Source organism: Astyanax mexicanus, chromosome 4, assembly GCF_023375975.1.
Source record: "Astyanax mexicanus isolate ESR-SI-001 chromosome 4, AstMex3_surface, whole genome shotgun sequence".
Classification (NCBI taxonomy): Eukaryota; Metazoa; Chordata; class Actinopteri; order Characiformes; family Acestrorhamphidae; genus Astyanax; species Astyanax mexicanus.
Window position 1 is genome coordinate 43529017 of NC_064411.1, and position 24692 is coordinate 43553708.

The 24692-nt window shown below is 37.1% G+C and overlaps 4 protein-coding genes across 4 annotated transcripts in view; all 4 read right to left on the reverse strand.

The window, feature by feature from the left end:
* The window catches only part of LOC103032540 (claudin-4-like), a 39949-nt gene that overhangs the window by 9112 nt on the left and 6145 nt on the right, over window positions 1-24692 (reverse strand). The gene's annotated exons all lie outside the window — the stretch shown is intronic.
* Window positions 431-2483, reverse strand: LOC111194492 (claudin-4-like). Its single transcript, XM_022678745.2, has one exon. The coding sequence runs from the start codon at window positions 2240-2242 to the stop codon at window positions 1520-1522; it is 723 nt and encodes a 240-aa protein (XP_022534466.2). The 5' UTR covers window positions 2243-2483; the 3' UTR covers window positions 431-1519.
* On the reverse strand, window positions 4850-11115 carry LOC103032635 (claudin-3). Its single transcript, XM_049478676.1, has 3 exons — window positions 10547-11115; window positions 7839-7848; window positions 4850-5461 (listed from the first exon to the last, which is right to left on the reverse strand). The coding sequence occupies exons 1-3, from the start codon at window positions 11029-11031 to the stop codon at window positions 4865-4867; spliced, it is 1092 nt and encodes a 363-aa protein (XP_049334633.1). The 5' UTR covers window positions 11032-11115; the 3' UTR covers window positions 4850-4864.
* On the reverse strand, window positions 13169-20511 carry cldnf (claudin f). The gene is made up of 3 exons (XM_007240446.4): window positions 19941-20511; window positions 18808-18817; window positions 13169-14342 (listed from the first exon to the last, which is right to left on the reverse strand). The coding sequence occupies exons 1-3, from the start codon at window positions 20414-20416 to the stop codon at window positions 13617-13619; spliced, it is 1212 nt and encodes a 403-aa protein (XP_007240508.3). The 5' UTR covers window positions 20417-20511; the 3' UTR covers window positions 13169-13616.

Genomic DNA, 24692 nt, shown 5'->3' on the forward strand with positions numbered 1-24692 from the left:
AAAAATAACATTAAAAACAGACGGCTACTGTAGCCGACACCACACACACTAAAACAATGGTGTTTTTCAGATGTGACGTGTTTTATATAACCCTGTGTTTTATCAGCAGGTGACTCATGGCATCAGCAGCAGCACAACTGGCCAGCATACCGTGTGCAATGTGAAAGCATCTTTAGATTGCAGTTTGTTATGTTTTCATATTTTTGTTTCCATATAACCTGATTGTCCAGATTTTTAAGAATGAGATCTTTGAGTTTGTACACAGCAAACAGCATTTTCCAGTGATTGCTTGACTTTTTTCCTTGGAAATAATAGTGCATTATCTGTCTAATAATGACCTGGACATTTTTAAGTTCCTAACATTTCATGAAACCCCTGCCCTTCTTCTAAGAAAAAGACTAGTAGACAGTGTTCCAAAGGGTCTTGTTTTCAGTGAAGAAAACAGGATGCAGTGACGTATACGTTTCTCCTTCAGGTGAGAAAACAGGACAATGCCCAGTTAGGTGTTCCTCTAGGGAAGAGGTGTCCCACCAATTGATAAAGTATGATTTGGTGCCAGATAGGTGCCCATTACAGTAAATTAATTGTATTTGATGGTACAAGACACTTGCATCTAATCCATATACAGCAAATAAAAACACAAATTTAAAATACATTAAACGTCACTTATGAGTTATAAAAGCTCCTGAATCATAAATAACATATTTTAGTCAGATAAGACTTGATAAAATTGTTCAGTTCCCCATATACATATCTGCATTACATTCCTGTGGAATTCCATGATGTCATAACAGTTTTTCATTAAACATTAATAGTTTAATAAGGTACATAGGGTCCAAGAGGTTGAAACTGAGACCTATAAGGCTATCAAAATTATTTTTTTGACTTGATATTATTATTGTATCCCATAGCTCACAATAAATGCATAATATATATTACATGTAGCAAATATTTTATAGAACTATACAATTAACTCAGTAATTCTTTAAGATAACATCAAAAAGAAAAAGCACAGTCTTTTCAACATTTACATGCGTTTACAGTATGTGTTAATGAATGAAGTTACAATTATACAGTGCCTTTCAAGACACCCACCCAGTCCTTTACATTCAACACTAAATCAACACACAGTCAGTATTTGTCAGTGTCGGTATCCGGAAACTACAGTCAACCTGAAGGACTGCATCGAGCATTTATAAGAGCATTGACCCAAAACAGAGTGCCAATCCATGACTGGGAACACAGACATACATTCACATATGTATAGTTTCACACATGCTCACACATACAAGGACAATTTAGAGTACTAAATTTTACTGATCTTCATGTTTTTGAAAACATCACCAAGTTAGAGACTTAAACCAAAGACCCCATAGCTGGGAGGCAAATGTGCTACCCACCAAAGACACCCTGTAACCCAATGCATTATCATATAGGCCTACTTCTATTTCCTAATGTCCATCCAATGCGTTCAGATGTAAGTGATTAAAACAGATGCAAAAAAGCCTACTAGACAAGTTCACAAGCTGGTACTCGTTTTGTTTGTTTGTTTTTGATCATCCGTTCTAGGACAAGAACTGCAGAGAAGTCCTCCTCCAACCACCAGAAAAAAGCTGGCCACCCAGCCAATGTAGAGGCAAGCCCCCAGTTTGTGCCGTTGGCCGTTCACCAGTCCACGGTTGTAGAGGTCGTTAGTGATTGTGCTGGCTGTCCAACAAACAGGGATCAGGCACAAGACTCCAGAGATGATCAGAACCACACCTGAAGCGATGTCAGATTCCTTCTTGCTGTTTTTATCTAGGACGTAGTTGTTGCACTTATGAGAGGTGAAAGACATGCGAAGCCCAACGATGCCAAACCCCAATGATATAACCACCAGGGCACGAGCAACCTGAAGGTCCATGCTGAGAGCCAGCATTGAGTCGTAGACGGTGCACTGCATCTTCCCGGTGCTTTGCACTGTGCAGTTCATCCAGATTCCCTCCCAGACGCTCTGAGACGTGACGAAATTGCTGCCAACATAGGATGTTTTCCTCCACATGGGCAGTCCACAGACGAGGATCACATCTAACCAGCCAAGCAGGGCCAGGGTGAAGCCAAGGAACTGCTTAAAGAGCTTCAACACCGTTGCGTCATCAACTGCATGAACTGCATTAACTGTCCCCAAATCTCGAGGTCTGAATGTAGTCTGATGTCTATTTGTTGTCTGTCTACGGTGTGAACGCAATATGCACCTAGCCATTAAATTGCTATGTCAGTTATGAGCATCGAAAAAAGGTATGTGCTCTTCAAGATTACCTGGGCCTTCTGAAAAGAAGAATACCAGCCCTGTGGGATTCCTTCTGCCTGGTACTGTGTGGGTTGGATCTGTCCTCAGTTTACAAGCACATGGTTGAAACTTCCTAAGAAACAGGCTGTTTTCGGTTGGAGATTTCTGGCGACTGGTTCCATGTAGATGGCTGAAAATATGCAAGCAGGTAGGCACTGTATTACTAAGAAATATGAGTGGGTTAGTTGGTTGATGTGTTTAGAATATATGACGCTTTTAAGCATTCTAATTTACATAGTCAAAATGGGCCGCCGGCGGTCCCGCTAGAGGGTGCTTCTGCAGTAACAGATTAAAGAATCATATATGCAACAGATATGTGTACCCTCTAAATCAGGGGTATGTAAAAAGAGTTTATCATGCTTTTGTTGTAGTATTTATCTTTACGTCCAACATTCGACTAGATTTTGTTATTGTTTTCAGCAATGCTGTGAGGATTTGATGGCATTCAGTGACAAGTGTGACCCGACCAGCCCCATAAACTGTCATTTTGAGCCCGAACCCGAGCCCTAATTAAACCTGAAATTAAAACTGAGCTTTTAAAATAAAAAATTGAAATGTTTCAATGAGCGAAATCTGTTTAAAATGATGATAATTAACATTGCAACACTGAAGAAAACCTATTATTAAAGAAAAATGTTTATTAAGAACAGATCTCTGAAAGATTTAAACATAAACAATGCTAACAATGACCCACAGGTCTAAACATTGGTAAATTAGGCTACAAGAATGATGTCTGAATGACTTTCCTCTAATCTAATATAATTTAACATGGTTTAAGAATAGAAAATGAACTCTAATTAAACATTTTTTTTATATTGAGCTTATAGTCTATGTGCAAAAACACAAAAAACAGTAATAAGGCTGTGCACTTAAAATACAGTTTGATTGATATTTTGCTATTGTGATTATCACACCATAACTTTAGATAGAATAAAAAACACTGGTGTTTTTCAGATGTGACATGTTTTATAAATCCCTGTGTATTATCAGCAGATAACTTTATATAGAATAAAAATAACATTAAAAACAGACGGCTACTGTAGCCGACACCACACACACTAAAACACTGGTTTCAAGTGTGACGTGTTTTATAAAACCCTGTGTATTAACAGCAGGTGACTCATGGCATCAGCAGCAGCACAACTGGCCAGCATACCGTGTGCAATGTGAAAGCATCTTTAGATTGCAGTTTGTTATGTTTTCATATTTTTGTTTCCATATAACCTGATTGTCCAGATTTTTAAGAATGAGATCTTTGAATTTGTACACAGCAAACAGCATTTTCCAGTGATTGCTTGACTTTTTTCCTTGGAAATAATAGTGCATTATCTGTCTAATAATGACCTGGACATTTTTAAGTTCCTAACATTTCATGAAACCCCTGCCCTTCTTCTAAGAAAAAGACTAGTGTAGTAGACAGTGTTCCAAAGGGTCTTGTTTTCAGTGAAGAAAACAGGATGCAGGGACGTATACGTTTCTCCTTCAGGTGAGAAAACAGGACAATGCCCAGTTAGGTGTTCCTCTAGGGAAGAGGTGTCCCACCAATTGATAAAGTATGATTTGGTGCCAGATAGGTGCCCATTACAGTAAATTAATTGTATTTGATGGTACAAGACACTTGCATCTAATCCATATACAGCAAATAAAAACACAAATTTAAAATACATTAAACGTCACTTATGAGTTATAAAAGCTCCTGAATCATAAATAACATATTTTAGTCAGATAAGACTTGATAAAATTGTTCAGTTCCCCATATACATATCTGCATTACATTCCTGTGGAATTCCATGATGTCATAACAGTTTTTCATTAAACATTAATAGTTTAATAAGGTACATAGGGTCCAAGAGGTTGAAACTGAGACCTCTAAAAAATAAGGCTATCAAAATTATTTTTTTGACTTGATATTATTATTGTATCCCATAGCTCACAATAAATGCATAATATATATTACATGTAGCAAATATTTTATAGAACTATACAATTAACTCAGTAATTCTTTAAGATAACATCAAAAAGAAAAAGCACAGTCTTTTCAACATTTACATGCGTTTACAGTATGTGTTAATGAATGAAGTTACAATTATACAGTGCCTTTCAAGACACCCACCCAGTCCTTTACATTCAACACTAAATCAACACACAGTCAGTATTTGTCAGTGTCGGTATCCGGAAACTACAGTCAACCTGAAGGACTGCATCGAGCATTTATAAGAGCATTGACCCAAAACAGAGTGCCAATCCATGACTGGGAACACAGACATACATTCACATATGTATAGTTTCACACATGCTCACACATACAAGGACAATTTAGAGTACTAAATTTTACTGATCTTCATGTTTTTGAAAACATCAACAAGTTAGAGACTTAAACCAAAGACCACATAGCTTGGAGGCAAATGTGCTTCCCACCAAAGACACCCTGTAACCCAATGCAATCATATAGGCCTACTTCTATTTCCTAATGTCCATCCAATGCGTTCAGATGTAAGTGATTAAAACAGATGCAAGAAAACCTACTAGACAAGTTCACAAGCTGGTACTCGTTTTGTTTGTTTGTTTTTGATCATCCGTTCTAGGACAAGAACTGCAGAGAAGTCCTCCTCCAACCACCAGAAAAAAGCTGGCCACCCAGCCAATGTAGAGGCAAGCCCCCAGTTTGTGCCGTTGGCCGTTCACCAGTCCACGGTTGTAGAGTTCGTTAGTGATTGTGCTGGCTGTCCGACAAACAGGGATCAGACACAAGACTCCAGAGATGATCAGAACCACACCTGAAGCAAGGGCAGATTCCTTCTTGCTGTTTTTATCTAGGACGTAGTTGTTACCCTTATGAGAGGTAAAAGACATGCGAAGCCCAGCGATGCCCAACCCCAGTGATATAACCACCAGGGCACGAGCAACATGTAAGTCCATGCTGAGAGCCAGCATTGAGTCGTAGACGGTGCACTGCATCTTCCCGGTGCTTTGCACCGTGCAGTTCATCCAGATTCCCTCCCAGACGCTCTGAGACGTGACGAAATTGCTGCCAACATAGGATGTTTTCCTCCACATGGGCAGTCCGCAGACGAGGATCACCCCTACCCAGCCAAGCAGGGCCAGGATGCTGCCAAGGAACTGCTTAAAGAGCTTCAACGCCGTTGCTTCATCAACTGCATCAAGTGCATCAACTACATCAACTGTCCCTGAAGCTTGAGCTTCGAAGGTAGTCTGCTGTCTATTTTCTGTATTTCTACAGTGTGATCGCCCTCTGTGCCGAGCCATTAACTTGCTATGTCATTAATGAGCATCGAAAAAAGGTATGTGCTCTTCAAGATTACCTGGGCCTTCTGAAAAGAAGAATACCAGCCCTGCGGGATTCCTTGTGCCTGGTACAGTGGGGGTTGGATCTGTCCTCAGTTTACAAGCACGTGGTTGAAACTTCCTAAGAAGCATTTCAAAATGATTAATCTCTATTAAAACAAGCCCAATGTCCTTCCTTCAAAATTGGTTGTGCTTTGTTTGTTGACAAACCAACATAGATGACCTCTAAACAACATTTTCCACTTTACTTTGAGGATTAAAATATGAAGTACTGGTGAATAAAAGGAAAGTGGTAAAGATGACTTTTTATGCTGTGTATCGTCAGTCATCATATTTTACTCATAAACTTCACAGCTGTCTTTAATTTGGAGCCTTTGGCTTGGCAAAGAGTGGAAGTACAGGGGTTGTACAATTAAAACTGAAACACCTGGTTTTAGACCACAATCATTTATTGTATTGACGGACAGTTCTTGTGGAAACAGGAGAGTTGAGGTGCACATTGAGTTCTGCCGTGATTTGGGTAGCCGTGGGTTTTAAGTTTTTTGGATACAAACCGGGTTAGCACCCGAACATCCCTTTCAGACAGCTTCCTCTTACAGCGTCCACAGTTAATCCTGTTGGATGTGCTTCATCCTTTTTGGTCACAGATGTGCCAGTGCCTCTTTTAAACTCTGGTATGTCACCCATAATGTTGTGTGCATTGCAATATTTTGAGCAAAACTGTGCTCTTATCCTGATAATTAAACCTTCACTTTCTGCTCTTACTGGTGCTTAATGTGCAATTAATGAAGATTGGCCACCAGGCTGCTCCAATTTAGCCATGAAACCTCTCACACTAAAATAACAGGTGTTTCTATTTCATTGTCCAACCCCTGTAGGTTATGGACCAAACCTGAAACTCTCAATACCTCAATACACATATTGGTAGTGTCCCAGACATGGATTAAACCTATTTATGCAGTTATCAAGGCAGTGAGTAAGATCGATAAAGTGATTTATACTGCTATAGCATGCTGCAACGTATAAACATGAATGGAGGAGCAGATGGGACCACCATGCAACAAGTAGCATAACAAAAATATATGTTAGAAGTTTGTCTTTCTGGGAAGGAGTGGCATATGACAGAAAACTCTCAAGTTTTTTTTTAAATATGGACCATGGTCACCTTTTCCACACTTGCTTTGGTAAGCAATTTGATTGGTTATTGTTTTGGTTAATACAATATTTCTACTGTGACTCTCAGAAGCATTTAGAGAGAAGAAAATAAAGTACACGAGAGCCAACCAGTGAGCTACAGTTTTTTTTTTATTTTTTTTTATTTACCTCATTAAGCTATTAACTGTAATGCAGAAACTGTAGTAAACTGTTGGGGACTGACTGATTGATGTAGGTTATTATATATAGTGGCGTTCCTCAGAGTTTTACTGTAGGACCATTAAAACTGATGTTAATAATGATAAAACTGTAGCTCAGAGCGAAGAACTGAAGTGTAGCTTACATACAGGTTCTAATTGGTAAAGTAAAAAACACTCACTAATGTATTGTTAGGAAAAGTACAGATGGAAACTTTTATAGATTTCAGTTCTTAATATTTCAGTGCAAGCAGATGTTTTTCTGAGGTCATCTAGTATACCACTTTGGGATGCTTTGAGTGCCCGTACCACTGTTTAAGAACAATGTATGTAAAAAGAGTGTATCATCCTTTTGTTGTAGTAACTGTCTTTATTTTCAACTTTCAACTAAATTTAGTTTTTTTTTTTTTTTAGCAATGCTGTGAGGATTTGATTGCATTCGGATTGATGGATGATCAGCACCCCACCTCATTCCCTGCCAACTGCCAACTCATTGTATGATATAATATGAGGCATGGCGCCAACATGTTAATGTTTATCAGCTCCAGACACATGTCTCCTTACAACCTATACGAAGATTCTGACATTCATCAATGTCATCTTCTATGGGATGTGTTACATTTAGGAGAATAATGAAATAATCACTATAAAAACAGAGCTATGAACATTTATGCTCTTAAAATAAATAAATATATTTAAACAAACATTTTTTTATATATTGAGCTTATATTCTATGTGCAAAAACACAATTTTTTTAAGCTATATTGTGATTATCCAGCCATAGCTTTACATAAAATAAAATTAACATTAAAAACAGAAGTCTACATCACAGATCACAGACTTTCTTGAGCCCGACCCAGCCTGTGGTGGGAAATCTCGGGCCTTGTGTTAGGTCAGTTCGGGTAGAGAATCTAAGCTCTATAATGTTGTTCTTATTTTCTGTATTGCAAATGTATTGTGCATGATTGGTCTGGTTTAGTACAGTCTCATGCTAATTTTGTAGCATTCTTTACTATAAAAATGAAGCAAGTTAAGCATATTAGTCAGTTCAATAGTCTATGTTCATTATTGTGGTTAATTTTTTGGTAACACTTTACTTGGATGGTCCATTTGATGGCCTCTTTGATGCTCAACTGACATTCACCTAACATACAACTGCATGTCTATTAAATGCAAATTAACTAAAAGGTGAAAGTAAATGATTCTCTATTGAATATAACCCTACATTCAACTCTAATCCAAACACTTATCTTAATATTTTAGGATTGGGTTTAAGGTTAGATTTTAAGTTTAGGTTAAGGTTAGGGCAAGGGTTAGGTGTAGGGTTCGATTTTATGGTTGATTAAGGTTTAAGGTTAGGGTTAGATTTTAGGGTTCATTAAGGGTTAAGGTTAGGGTTAAGTGTAGGGTTAGATTTAAGGGTTGATTAAGGCTTAAGGTTAGGGTTAAGTGTAGGGTTAGATTTTAGGGTTGATTAAGGGTTAAGGTTAGGGTTAAGTGTAGGGTTAGCTTTTAGGGTTGATTAAGGGTTAAGGTTAGGGTTAGGTGTAGGGTTTGATTTTATGGTTGATTAAGGGTTAAGTTTAGGGTTAGGTGTAGGGTTAGATTTTAGGGTTCATTAAGGGTTAAGGTTAGGGTTAAGTGTAGGGTTAGCTTTTAGGGTTGATTAAGGGTTAAGGTTAGGGTTAGGTGTAGGGTTTGATTTTATGGTTGATTAAGGGTTAAGTTTAGGGTTAGGTGTAGGGTTAGATTTTAGGGTTCATTAAGGGTTAAGGTTAGGGTAAGGGTTAGGTGTAGGGTTTGATTTTATGGTTCATTAAGGGTTAAGGTTAGGGTTAAGTGTAGGGTTAGATTTTAGGGTTCATTAAGGGTTAAGGTTAGGGTTAAGTGTAGGGTTAGATTTTAGGGTTCATTAAGGGTTAAGGTTAGGGTTAAGTGTAGGGTTAGATTTTAGGGTTCATTAAGGGTTAAGGTTAGGGTTATGTTCTATTTTGAATCATTTACATTCAACATATGGTTAAGTTAAATTTAATGGACATTCAATTCAGTGTTAGTTGAAAGTCAGATGAGCATCAACAAGGCCATAAAATGGACCATCCAAGTAAAGTGTTACCAATTTTTTAGTTACTCAGGTATTTTTTATATAGTTAGACATATTTTGTGTGGCCATGTATCTGACTTTGATGTTTCCTCTTAGTGTCCTGCTGCATTTGCACAGCAGTTTGAAAAAAAAAATGCACATGTCTACACTATCCTAGTGTTAAGAGCACTGTTCATGATGGGGTGAGTGCTAGTGAAAATGTAGGTGTACTGGCTTACCAACACTAAGATGAAAAATTGGGTAAGATTTTCAGAACATGTGTTTAAAGAGGCAAAAGAGCATCTACAGTAAATTTAACTTAAAGGTCATCATAGAGCAATACAATTTACCCATGTTCTTCTGTTTTTTTGGCTAGACTCCAATGAGCAACTGAGAAAAATTGCTCTTCGTGGTTCAGTCAGGAGTTGTCTAACCTGCTGCACAAGCCTAACTACATTCTAAATTTAATCACAGCTTGCTCAGCATCTCATAGTTTACAACAATACAATGATGTAGGAGGAGCTGAAGTCTAAGGATTTCAAAACACAAAATCAGAGAATCAGTGAATAAAACAGACATGAACGTATGAACATCTTTTGATAAAACATTTTACTTAATGTGCAAAGCTTATTCAAGAACAATTCTGTTAAACAAAATGTTAAAATATAAATTAAACAAAAATATCTTGAATACAAAACTAACAAATGGATTTTTTCAAGGTCATTCTTTTTTCAATCATTTATAAATGTTACAATAATTCAGAGTAATCAATATACAGCTTTGAGATTATACATTTTTAAAAACCTATAAACAACACAGCTGATTTATTTACTGTAAAAAAATGTTGGTTTGTTATGTTGGATTTTTTACAGTGTACTATTTGAACAGTGTGTAATTTTTTTTTTTGTATTTTTCTTCGTATAAAAACTGTAATCATGTAGTTTTACATCTGGAGTGAGTAAGAACCAGTCAATACTCTGTTAATAACTGTTAATACAGATAGCTGATAGGTCATTAAACTATGGTGCATATTACAATATCACACTCGCATTCTACTCTATTTCTATTTCTTCTGGACATTTTCTGGACATATTCCTTCATTTACAACAGAAAGTCATCCTTTCTTTCCATATATAAAGCTTATATAAGAACCTTTTCTTCCACATTGACCATGGTCACACAATCCAGCAAACATCCAAATATGTCCATCGTTTCTTCTGTCCATCATCTCCTCTCTGTTACCACTGGTAACAAGAAGAATGAACTATTAAGAAGAATCATTAAAACAAATAAAGTGTCTTTCCTTGACTTTCACTTGTCCAGTCCCGTCCAGTTCAAACGTAGGCCCTGCTGTTGGCGACGGATCTGGGCTGGGAGTACTTGTAGCTGACCTTCTCTTCCTGAGGAGGGCAGGAACTGCAGAGCAGACCTCCACCGAGGATCAGGAGTGCAGCAGCACCCCAGCCGATGTAGAGCGACGCCCCCAGCTCCCTTTTCTGAGAGGCGGTCATTATCGGGTTGTAGAAATCCTGGATGACGGCGTTGGCTGACCAGCAGATGGGGATGAGGCACATCACTCCGGCGATGATGAAGGTGACGCCACTGGCGATGGCCACCTTGGCCTTGCTGTCCTCGTTCTCCACGAAGTTGGTGCACTTCCCTCCGGCAAGGCCCAGGATGACCCCTGCCACTGACACAATGATGCTGATGATGATCAACGCTCGAGCCGCCTGGAGGTCCTGGGGAAGTGCCAGCATGGAGTCGTAGACTTTGCACTGCATCTGCCCAGTACTCTGCACCACACAATTCATCCACAGGCCCTCCCAGACGATCTGCGCCGTCACAATGTTGGCCCCGATGAACGCCGACATCTTCCACATGGGGAGGGCGCAGATGATGATGACTCCCAGGGAGCCGATGATTGCCAGGGCGAAGCCCAGTATTTGGCGGCACATGGATACCATGTTGCTGGAGTCTTGAGTTCTCTTGAGAGGGTAACTGGTGCTTGTCTGTTGATCTGCTGCTGCAGTGGAGCAACAATGACAAATGTCCTTCCTCCAGTCAACAGGCTTATAAGGTGCTTTCAGAAGGGTGGAGTTAAGAGGACAACAGCAGCGGCTGAAACCAGTTCACACGTCGGGTCAGGCCAGACCAGATTCCACAGAAAGAGAGTTTCGGTGAGATTCGCATCAAACAAGAGGTATTCGAAAGTCAACAGGCATTGTTTAAAGGTGAGAGATTGAAAGGAACAGAGTAGACGTCACCAGAAAGCACCTTAAAAATTGGGCTTAGGCGGAAGGGTGCGGTAGAAAGACGTTATTATTGCAGTTGCAAAATAATAAAATTATATTTTTAAAGAAGAAAAAGAATTTCACCATTGTTGTTTTATTATTATTATTATTATTAATTTTGTTCTGTCACAATCCAGCTCCCCACAGTATCACAGTATTATATAAATATTTTAACTAGTTAAAAAAAATGCTGAAGGTCATTTATAGTAAGTGAAACTTTCTTATGATGAATTGTGCCAATAGAATGGTCCAAAACTAAATCTTATATATATGTATGACAGTAACACAGTGTGTAAGTACAGTCACTCAAAAGTTTTCCATGAAAGGATGTTCCATTTTTACAATATTTTGTATACACTGTTAAAAATCCAACCTAACAACACTTTGAAAGATTTTTTTAAACAAATTGATAAATAAATAATAAAAAAATTAAGTTATGACATGAAACTGGACCAGCAGTTATATTTATCTTTGCAGTTACAAAATGATACATTTTTATTGATGCAATAAACCTAGAAACTTTAATGCATAAATAAAAAATTAATTAAGTCATGACTTTTTAAAGCGATTTTCACCTCTAGTAATAATATAATATTACATTGCCAATCTAACAATCTGTTTTTTTTACATTTAAATATCCACTATTAAAATCTTAAGTACTACCAAGTGTGATTTATTGCAATTAATCACAGAATATTGTTGTGATAAATATTTTTTAAGCAAATAATACCAATAATATAAATAACTCTATTTTGCCCATATTTTGCCTTACATTAATTTTGTATTTACTGAAGACAAACTAAAGACAAAATATTGCAATGAATTACTAAATATTGTTGTAATTACTCAGATTATTTTTTTAATTGTTTGTTTAATTGTTTTTTAATTCTTTTTAGTTCTTAAACTTTTGTGTTCACTTCATTTCTTTAGTTTTAAATTGCTTTTGCTATTTTGCTAACCATGTAATTTTTTTAGGCTCACTTAATGAGTGTGTTTTTCCCCTCCTTGTAAAACAGTGTACTTTTTTTATGTCAATTATATGTTATATTTTGTGTCATATTACTTACATGTTAATGCTACACATCTAATTGTGATCTTTTTGTAATAATTTAAATAAACTAAAACTTGTAGTAATGCTTTAAAAGAAATAGTATGTTTTCTGTTTTTCTAAGATTGGGAAACAACAATGACGCCCAAAATTAGCATAAGACTGTTTAATATTTATTAAATAGTACACATTAAGCTTCTTAACTACAAATCTAGTCAAGAGTTTAAAGTGTTAAAAATCAAAGCAATTATTACAGTTATTAAAACATTAGTTTTAGTCAGCAGCAAACTGATGCTTTTTTAAACTATTAAACTGTTTATATTTTACTTATAATTATTATAAATAGACTTAATCTTAAGATTGATTATTATTAAGTAAATTATATATATTTTTTTACTATTTTTAAATTTTTTTAAACTGTTTAAAAAAACCCTGCTGTATATTGTGATCACATGTACATGTTACTACAGTAACACTGTGTATAAGTATTATCACTCTAAAGGTTTCCAAGAAGAGAATAAATTGTAAACAATGTAGATTTCCAACCTAACAAAAGTTTGAATTACTTCGCAATTTGTAGCCAGTTAACAAAAAAATATTTATTTTAGGCAGCAAGAAAATATATAGGGAAATATAGTACCAAATTATGGTTGTTGTTGTGAAAAATAAATATTTATTACAGCGTAAGGATAAAGTTTTGATTGTTTTTATTAGACAGAAATGTTTTTAAATGATAAAAAATGACAGAAAATACACACAATGTCATATAAACATTTTTTTTATTGACAAATGGTTTTCTCCCAGTCTGAGAGAGTAAACAACCATCATGTTATATACAATCTTCAGCAATAATCACAAATCTAAATATTAGTGCAGTAACAACAGAAAACTGAACTCAAAACATGACAAACTGAACAAAAATATTAATCATCCAGTTAATCCTTCAATTGTTTTTAGATATAAAGACAAAATATGAACACTAAAAACATTTGCTGTCTGAGTATCGAGAAACTGATCTTTGTAAAAGTTGCTTAACAAGTTTTACTGATTCTGGATCAGAGGACAACAATGGACACAGATCATCCAAGCTTCTTCTTCTTCTTCTTCTTGTCAGAATTTGAATTCAGTACAGATCACAGTAAGCCTGAAGGTGCAAACGCCAAAAAGCAGCGAGAAAGAGTCCATGCTATGATTGCTTTATAGATGTCTCTTATCGATATTGTCTCGGAGCAGCTGAGTAAGCTGGAGCTGCATATGACCCAGAATATGCATAGCTGGGTGGATATGTTTTGACAGGCATATAAGGCCCACCTGGTCCCATCATAGGCCCTTGGTATGGGTACATGTTCGGGTTATTTGGGTAAATATCTTCTCTTGGTGGACAAGCGGTACACAAGATGATTCCTCCGAGCAGAAGAACAGCTGCAGTTCCCCAGCCGATGTATATGCAGGTCCCGATCTCCCTCTTGGTGGTCGTAGGCGTGAGAGGGTTCTGGTAGTCGGTGATGGTGACGGCCGAAGACCAGCATACGGGGATCAGGCAGATCACCGCGGCTATGATGCACAGGATGCCTCCCAGTATGACCACTTTAGACATGGAAGACTCATTCTTTAGGCAGCTGGAGCATCGGCCGCCGATGAAGGTCATGAGCATCCCGGCGAAGCCGATGATGATGGCGATAATGATGAGAGCCCTAGCGGCCTGCAGGTCCTGCGTCAGGTCCATGATGGTGGACTGGATCTTGCACTGCATCTGCCCAGTGCTCTGCATCACACAGTTCATCCACAGGCCGTCCCAAACGATCTGTCCTGAGACGATGTTGGCGCCGATGTAGGTAGTCATGCGCCACATGGGGAGACCACAAGTGAGGCACAAGCCAACGAAGCCGATGAAGCACAGGGTCTGGCCCGACACCTCCTTGGCAATCCTACCCATCTTGACGGGAGAGCAGGAGAACCAGGAACCTCTGTCACGAAGGCCTTCACACCGTCACATCTGAGGAACAAGCAGGAAGTGCTGGGCTGTTTGATGAGGAATCTCACAGGGAGGAGTTGTGCATTTGGTTCTACCAGACAAGCCAGTTTCCACAGTTCTCAGTAGAGTCGCCAGGCCGTCGCTCCACTTTCAGAAAATACACACATGGCCAAAAACGCCTTCAGGCTTCCGCCTTCACTAGTTTGCATAAGGGAAATTCTTCTGCTTGTACCAAAACAGATACCGTAGCACTATTTTAAGTATTCATCACGATCATCAGTATCATCAGCAGCATAACAAAACTTGTTTTCTCTCTTTTTTTTTTATTATTTGGGAACATCAGCTGCCCGTTTGTGTTGAATAGATTAAATAAAATGGTCAAAAATGACTAAAAACCCAAACTTTTTATTACATAAATAGATTAAAATGAATTAAAGCATATGCTTGTAAAAACAGATACCGTAGCACTATTCTGAACATTCCTCATGGTCATCAGTATCATCAGTATCCTAGCAAAATTTTAATTTTCCTTTATTTATTGTCTATTTTTTTTTTATATAATTTTTATATATTACTAAGAACTCCAGGTGCCAGATTGTGGTGAATCACTTTTTCATTTTATGATCAAAAATGACTAAAAATTATGTAACTTTTTATTACATAAACAGGTGAAAATGAATTAAAGCATATGCTTTGTTATGATTGCCACATTTTATAAGAAAAAGCAAGCACTACATACTTTTAGGTATATAGTTATTTAGTTTTGTTTGCTGTAGCTGTTTTATTTATTGCTTTGGTGTATGGTCCACTGATAAAACAATAAGACAATAAACTCATTCTGATTCATTCAGTCATACAGTGTCCAGTGTTTGGTTTGGCAGAAGGTTTTGGAAAAGAGCCCACTGTCATAATGTACAAGCAGTTTTGAAACATTTCTGGCACAATATAAAGATCCAATTATGTTAAAACAATGACAATTTGAGAGTTGGAGAAGACTATAATGAACATCTAATTTTACTGTACACTGCATAAATATGTGGAATGTGAAAATATAGCTGTGTGATGGTCAAAAAGTAAATATATGATTTATTTGTATGTTAACATATTTTTCTTTGGACAGAGATAACATAGAAAACTATGTGTAGAAGTATGAATAAAAAGTCAATACAAAAAAAGCACAGTTCTCACAGAGCAGAACTGCTAAGACATTACACTTGTATATACACATGTATACGTGTATACGACCAGAACAGGAAGTTTCTGCTAGGACAAATAAACAGAAAAATGTAAACACCAGCTGGTAGAAGCCAGTCATGTGGAGGATGGGGGTGTGGCTATACAGAAAGTCTAAAACATGGTTCAAAACATCACTGCCTGAAACAGATGACTCATCAATAAGTTCAGCAAGTCTTATTACCTTAATACAGGAACATATCCTATGTGTTTGTGTCAATTCAATGTAAATATAGTGTGAAGTGAAGTGACTTCTGAACACCATCACATTGAACTTTCATAGACCCTGATTTTTTATTTTTTATTTTACAAAAATTAAAAAAATATAGTACTATTTACCAACTATTTTTTCTAGTCCATCTAATTTTACAGATCAAACGCAATAGACACAATTGCACAATTCTAAATGTACAGATTATTTTTAGTACCTAAAATACTTGTTTTTGTAGATTCCATTTATATCAGCCAGTGCAGAAGGTGTAGTTTAAAATGTTTTTGTTTTTTGTTTTTCATTTTTGCGTCTATAGACCTATTTTATTTTGCATCCATATTAATTTTTTATTGCATCCAATGAAAAATAAGAAAAAAATATATCTGCACAATATGAGGGTGAATCAAAACGTCTTTCATACAGGAAACATAGAAACCAGTGGTCCATTATTTTCATTGACGACCATCTCACCTCCCACCCATTACATTTACATAATTGGTATCAAGGTAAAAAAAACTTAGCACCTGTACTGACCCAAAGAGACCATTTATTGGCTCATAATAAAAAGATAAATCAGGAGAATGCATGATGTTGCAAAAGTATGTATAGTTGTCCAAACCAAAAATACAACACCAGTTACACTATTGCTAACAATGAAACTTAATAAATAATTAAATGTATGCATAAAAATAGTCACCTCAAATTAAGCCGATCAGCAAAGGCATGTTTGTTTTCAGATGTTTCAGTCATGGAGGGGAGGCCTAGTTAGGCTTGTTAACTCGGTATCTAATCTTTAATAGGAATATTTTTGTCTTTTTTTTTGTCTAAAATGTATACTTATTATTTATTTTATATATAACCGTATGTCATGTAGTGCCAGAAACCACATCAGAAAGTTACTTTTACAGTACATATTTTTTTGCCAGACTGCCTTGTGGGCTGGGCAGGGAATTATCCACTGCGCCACACCACCATGATCATTAGTTTGGCTAAGGTTGTGCTGTTTCCTATGTCATAGTGTCTTAGCTTTAAAAGACTGTAAAGGGAAACAGAATGGCAATATAACTGTTAAAGTATATATTTAAAAGGAGCACCATTAGCAAAGCACAAACCTCCAGCTTTGCCTAGCATAACTACCATGTTGTTAGCATTGCTAACATACTGTTAGCATGGCTACCATGCTAACCCCTATCCAGAAAATCCTCAAAGAGAAGCTTACCCACTTAAGAGAGCGCTCCCAATTGAGTCCAAAATGAATGGGTTTATATGGAGTAATTGAACAAAATCAGAGTTTATAAATATTTGAATTTTTTTTACAGACACATGTTCTATTTTTCTTAACAAAAAACAATAACACATGTTTCAGTACAGATTTTATAATGTTGTAAAGCTTTTAAAGTCCAGTTATAAGTCTTTTAAACATGCTCTAGCTGTTACTTCAGCATGTGCTCATTAACCAGTCACCACACAGTAGCAGCAATACTAGCTTCTCTGTTGTCCAAAACTCGTGTATTGTAAACAAAAAAAGATTAAATATATAGTTTTCTTTGCTTTTTTAAAAAATATACATTTAATATATTTTACAAAATTAAAGGATTATCATGGCCATATGGTTACTTACTATTTCTACATTCACTAGCCTCACTTAGCATTACTACTGCGGTGTTAGCCCTGTCCAGCATTTTCCACAAGCCATGTTCATCACAGACATCACAGACATGTTTTTTCAGACATCCCCAGTCTCCCGGAAGTTGCGGGAGTCTACTGCATATCAATAACAGATAAAATCTCCTGGAACCTAGAAAGAGTGGCTCAAGATTCAACACAAATGCACACGCAGGCGACACAGACTTTTTCCCCATAATTGTGTGTGGGAAAGAGAGGGAGAGGGAGACAAAGGCACTCACCTCGTGAGTCAGCCAATTGGTTTTTAGTGTGGGCCGGCAGTGTTTTTTTTCCCCCTCCTGGATGGTATGTGTTCAGTGAGTAAAAGAAGGAGCATCTTGGTTCTCATCAAAACTCATTTCACCTCTGACTACTCCATGTCTGGTAATAGTAAAAAAAAAAAAAAAGTTTTTTGGGCATTTTTTTTGGGCATGTTTTTTGTTTATTAGCACTGGAGCTACAAAGATGCTATGCCAAACGTTAGCTCTGTAGCTTTTGTGCTAACAATAATAATAATAACTCCAACACCCTGTCTACAACACTCCAACAACAGGCCTAGGTATTAAGGAAAATTAAAAATTTTGTGTGAATTACATTTTTAGCAACTTTTACTACTATAAGACTTGACAGAAAATGATTCTTCATCAGAATCTTCTGTAGTGCTTAATTCCTGTCTGGAAAACAGGTAAGTCATATACTGCAGTCTTAAAAACATTGGTAATATAATACTATTAACAGTGGAGGTTGTTTTGGGTGACTGAGAAGCTTGTCAAAGTTTACAGTTACACCCTTATTACAAACAGAAAAAGAGAGAAAGCTCAAGACAAAGAAGAGAGTTGCTGCTCCAGACATTCTACCATCCTCAAAACCCAAAATTACACTTTTCAGCACCAAACACTAATAACTCACTAAGTCCTTTTAGAAATATGGTCTCCTATTGAATAAATGGTGGTTCTTCAATTGGTTTCAAAGAATCCATCAATAAAAGCATTGACAATTTTAAAAAAGAAGAAAAAAATATGATGCACTTCAACAGAAACTCATTTGAGTGAATTTAACAATATACATTTTATTATAATATTTATTATATCATTTTATATCATGGATCAGCTGCCCAAATGTACAAAAAGCCAAAGAGATAACATCAAAGTCTATAAACAGATTACTTATTCAAAATAAAAACATAAAACATACAAATGTGTATTATCAAACATAACTTTTTCACTTTTTTTCAGATTTGTGTGAATCTGGCAGTTGTTCTTTACATTGTACAAAACTTTCACAATGAATTGGCCAAAAGAAATGCTCCAAGATGACTAAGAATAATCTATTTTTTTTATAGCGATTCCCATTAAAAATTAAGAATCTTTGTTGTCCTAAAACATTAATGATTTTTTTTTAAATATATCCATACATTTACCTACGCATAGGATGTTAATGTTCCAGCTTTGCCATTATAACAAAACATACAATGTTAATTAAAACCAATTCATATAATGTAATATGTTTTAGCTATGTAGAATCTAGAAAGAATGTATTTTTTTTTCATTTAGGTTTAGCATTTAGATTAGATATGACTATATATTTTTACATATGTTCATAACATTAAAGCTCATGATTAAATGGATTAACAATGACACATTGATGGAAATGTATTAGTATCAGCAGATAAAATATATTAGCTTTGGACAAATGTTTGACCGATTGCTTTTTTTTTTCGCGTTAAAATATCTGCATTTTCTTCATTTCATTACATTTATAACCATTTTTAAGTGTTTGATATATATATATATATATATATATATATATATATATATATATATATATATATATATATATATATATATATATATATATTTTTTTTTTTTTTTTATGTATCCTGATATCCTGAGCCAGGTGGATTTAATTCCATTGCCAATTCCATTTAAATGCCTATTAATATTGGCAGAAAAAATAAACATATATCAGATACTAGCATTGTCGTTAAATCCCCATATCCCACATTAATGCGCATATATATGGAAGTTCATTTCTTATTAAGCGCATCACTTACATGTAACCAGAATGAATGCTAGAAGAGACAGCTGTATACAGAAAAATGAAGTACAACATTTACACTAATTGGTCCAAAGATGAAAACCCAGTTTTGTTGTCACACAAATCTAAACAAACAAAAAAAAAAAGCTAATGAACATCTACAATAATTTCCATTTTAACAAATTCCTTAAGAAATTTAACAAATAGACAGTTCGTTGGTTAAAAGGTATTCTAGTCTCTAGTCCTCTCTCTCTCAGACGTATTCCCTGGAAGTGGCGGTGGATCTTACTGGCGCAAACTTGGGGTTGTAGATGCGCTGCTGCTCTTTTGGTGGGCAGTTCCAGCATAGCAGTCCTCCGCCCAGGAGCAGCAGACCAGCAGAAGCCCAGCCGATGTAAAGAGATGTCCCCAGCTCCCTCCGCTGAGCCTCCAGCAGCAAGGGGTTGTAGAAGTCCGAGATGATGGTGTGGGCCGACCACGAGACGGGGATCAGACACAGCAAGCCGGCGATTACGAACAGAACTCCAGCGGTCAGGCATGCCATGGCCTTGCTGCGGCTATCCTCGACACAGTTGGTGCACTTCCCACCAGCCATGGACATTATAATCCCAAAGACTCCAGCCAAGATGGAGATAACGATCATGGCCCTGGCCGCTTGCAGGTCTGAGCCGAGGGCCAGCATGGAGTCGTAGACCTTACACTGCATCTGTCCGGTGCTCTGGACCACACAGCTCATCCAGATGCCCTCCCACATGATTTGCGCCGTCACAATGTTGGAACCGATAAAGGCCGTAACCTTCCACTGAGGCAAGCCGCAGGCCATGATGACCCCCAGCCAACCCAGCAAAGCTGTGATCATACCCATGATCTGAATTCCTTGAGAAGCCATATTCCTTTCCTACTTTCTACAACCCAGAACCGGAGAAATGCAAATGCATGGAAGACCTTCTTCCTCAGACAGCCAAAAATACGCCTTCAGCAAGACTTTCAGTATTTATAGGTTAGAGGGGCTGTTATAGAAGGTGGGGTCTGGTTCTCCACGCCTGAATGCTGCTACTGAACACTTGAACCCGCATGGTTCTTATAAGGAGTTTGTATACATCACAAACACAGCCTGAATAACCTTAGAAAGTGCTGACAAACAACATGCAAACACTTTAAGGTCAGCTGCTTCACTCTTTCGATTCACTTAAAAAACTTTTCACTTTTCAGTTTTTCCATAGAATCGAGGAAAAAGGTTTTGGAAAGTCAGAAATTTAGTTTTTACTTAATAAACAGTTAGAAGGATAGGTCTCTTAAATCTGTGCACACTTTATTATCCGCCTTATTATTCACTTTGTCCTTTAATGGTCGGGACTTCACAGGATCATTCTTAGCACTGCAGTGACAATGACAAGGTGATGATGGTGTACTGGTGTGTGTGTTATGCTGGTATGAGTGTATCAGACACAGCAGTGCTTCTGTAGTTCTTAAACAAAATAGCAGTGACACTGTATGCGCTAAAATGTTTCAGTACCAAAGACATATTTTTTTAAAGCTTTTTTAAAAGCTTGTTTTAAATGCTCTTGAGCATTGTCTAAGATGTCCAAGCTAAATGTAACCCAGCCAAAAATGTGTATGTGTATGTTACAACACAAAGAGAAAAAATAATAGTTAGTAGGTAATAATTATATATTGTATTAGAGAAAAACAGTTAAATATTAATAAAACTATTAATTGGGTTGTAAGAAATACATATCTAAACTAACATAACATAACTAAAATAATTATATGTAAAATATAAGAACTATTTGGGTAATCTACACGTTTAGTGTGTATAGTCAATCCTGGCCAATGAGGATTCAGCAGGTTGTTATAGAGACGGAGCAGTAGAAGGTTCGAGAGAGAAAAAAGAGGAGGAGGAAGGGTGAGCACGAGGCAGCAGCAGGTTGTGAGTTCACTGCCTAGCTAGCTAAAAGTTTCTCCACTAGAGAAAAAAAAGATAGTAAGAGTTTATTAAGTGGGGAAAAAACCTCGGACAGAGTGTTTGTGTACCTTTTTTGAGTTGTGCTGGACTTTATATGCACCCTTTGTCAGTGTTTCTGCTCGAAGCCTGGAACTCACCAGTCTGCTAGCTGGCTAAGTTAGCTGCGTGGAGCTAAAGGGCCTGGGTCAGAGCAATGTTCCCCGTTGAACTGTAAAGCAGGGTCAGTTATAACTGTGAGATATTGTCAACAGCAAGAGTCGACAGAGTTCATCCCCAGTGGAACTAACACAGTTGGGCTGAAGGAGGACTCTCTTTTAACTACATGCTTGCTGCTGAACTGAGAGAGAGATGCTGGCTAGTGAGCTGCGGAGCTCTGCTACTGCTGAACCGAGAGAGAGAGAGAGCTGAGAAGCTGAATGCAGCTGGATCCACAATACATCTGAGGTACTCAGTAACTACACATACATATTTTTGTTTGGCTCCCTTAGCGAAGAGGGCAGTTTCAGTTTTCTTGGGCCACTACGAACCCCAGCTACGTCCAGGCCTGCAACTTTTGTTGTTTTATTTCATTTAATGCCGGCTTAGACAGTACTATTAAAGGGCCCATAGAGTTTTATTTTGGGGTTTATTTAAAGCTAAAACTGTGAATGCATCGCTATGTTTGTTGTGCCATTTATTTGTGGTTGAACTCTGAGGTTTAAGTTGAGAACTAAAAGCTTTATTGATTGTTATTGTGCTAGAGAGAACTCCTTGAGCCCATTTTCTTAAGTAAAGTGTGTTAATACTTTTATATTCAAATTTAAAGGTTTCTGTCTATTGTTCTTTATACTGTTATTTGAGTGTTATTATTATAATTCATTGTTCCTACACATTATTTTATTTGACCAGTCAAGAAGGTTATTAAAATTAGCTATCTTCACACTCGGGTTTAAAAAAGACAGTGAAAGGCTAAGCTACAATAATACAATAACCCTAAAAGAAGTTCATTTATTTTACTTATAACAGATACGAACCCAACGCCCGTCCATAGTTTTTACTATTGCACAGAGAGGGATGTTACATAAACATTAGTAAAAGTAACATACAAAAGTAGTTACAATACTTTATAAATACAGAGATTAAGAATAAAGTATTTCCAGTTTGGGGGATTTTTTTACTTTAACTTTCCAACTTATTAAACTTTTCAAAATATGCAAAATCTGTTGTTATTTTAAACTTATGAGTGCTAAGGCCAAACCTGGCTGGTTGCTGGGAAATACCCCAATTGGCTTCAGTCAAAAATGATTGACATAGAGGTCAAATATGTACATGTCAGTTCTGATTTTACAAAGTTATAGGTCAAAACTGCCTACAAGTTCTCATACCAGGCCCTGCACGTTCTCAGACCAGGGCCTACACGTTCTCAGACCAGGGCCTACAAGTTCTCAGACCAGGGCCTACAAGTTCTCAGACCAGGGCCTACAAGTTCTCAGACCAGGGCCTACAAGTTCTCGGTCCAGGGACTACAAGTTCTCGGTCCAGGGACTACAAGTTCTCGGTCCAGGGACTACAAGTTCTCGGTCCAGGGACTACAAGTTCTCGGTCCAGGGACTACAAGTTCTCGGTCCAGGGACTACAAGTTCTCATACCAGGGACTACAATTTCTCAGACCAGAGCCTACAAGTTCTCAGACCAGGGCTTGAGAAGGATAGGGTATAGGATAATTCCAGACTGGGTAAAATATTGAGTCAGGATCTAAGCTTAAACATTAGCAGTAGAGGGCAGCAGTGGTATTAGTTTTGGAAAGTCATGTAGAGGACTGCTCAGACCAGGGTCTACAAGTTCTCAGACCAGAGCCTACAGGTTCTCGGTCCAGGGCCTACAAGTTCTCAGTCCAGGGCCTACAAGTTCTCAGTCCAGGGCCTACAAGTTCTCAGACCAGGACCTACAAGTTCTCAGACCAGGGCCTACCAGTTCTCAGACCAGACCCTGCAGGTTCTCAAACCGGGGCCTGAGAAGGATAGGATATAATATAATTCCAGACTGGGTAGAAATATTGAGACAGGATCTAAGTTTAAACATTAGCAGTAGAGGGCAGCAGTGATATTAGTTTTGGAAAGTGAACTGCTCCACTTAGATACACCTAAATCAACACTTGGTGTCACTCTTATGTACTTACAATATTTCTTCATAGAACCAGAATAGGTTCTTCTATGAAATGGAATTGCTTATAGAACCTCCTGTAGGTTCTTAAAAAAAAGCAAACATTGTATTTTATATAATTTAGGCAAAATTCTATAAATGCATAAAACCTATAGATTAAATTATAAAGTGTTATACATTACTGGTAAAAAAAAAAGTTTTAGACCATCCCTATATTTTAACAGTGCTCCAGACAAGCTGATTTATTATTTCATCATGGTATCAATGACTTTATTACTGCACTTCACCTGACATACCTTTAATTCTTCTCTTAGCTGCAAAAACTGAGACTGAGTCCAATTATGTTAAGCTGAGCTAAAGGCGCTGTTGCCATGTTGGTCAGCCAGACCTGACTCTTCCTGTACTATTTTTTCCCAGTTTATAAGTCTTTTGAAGGTTTAGGAAACAGCAATCACTGCTCTCTGGCTTCATCTGTTAATTTCTCTAAAGGAAATACTTATTCTTTGAATAGTTAGAGAGTTCTCAGTGTTTCTGTGTCTTTTTCTAGTTATTATAAATATGAATATGAAAGTGTGAATGTGCTGTGTGTAAGTGTGTAAATGCTGCAGTAGAGAGAGTGCAGTAACAACATCTGCTTTACTACAGACAAAGGATTTGTAAATTGTATTTTTTTTGCATCCATTTCTAAAGATCCGTTTATTTCCATTGCTACTTACCAGCTGTAAAAAATAATGTTCTAAAACTTTTGATCAGTAGTGTAACTTTGTCAGAAAACACACACCTTAAACTCCTCCTCTTCCTATTTATTCTATGCCTAAGAAGGACTATGCTTTCTTCAGATTCTTCAGTTTCCTGTGACGAAAATGTGCACCTGCCACACCCTGTCTGCTCCCCTTCTTTCACAGCTCCTCTCAGTCACACATCAGTCAAATAAAACCTTTCATTCTATACGGAGTTTAAACTGGGTATCATACTATTCCACTCAAAATATAAATGATAAAGTGTTAGATATGAAGCTATTATCTCAAATTAAATAGAACCTGGGGAAGATGTATTG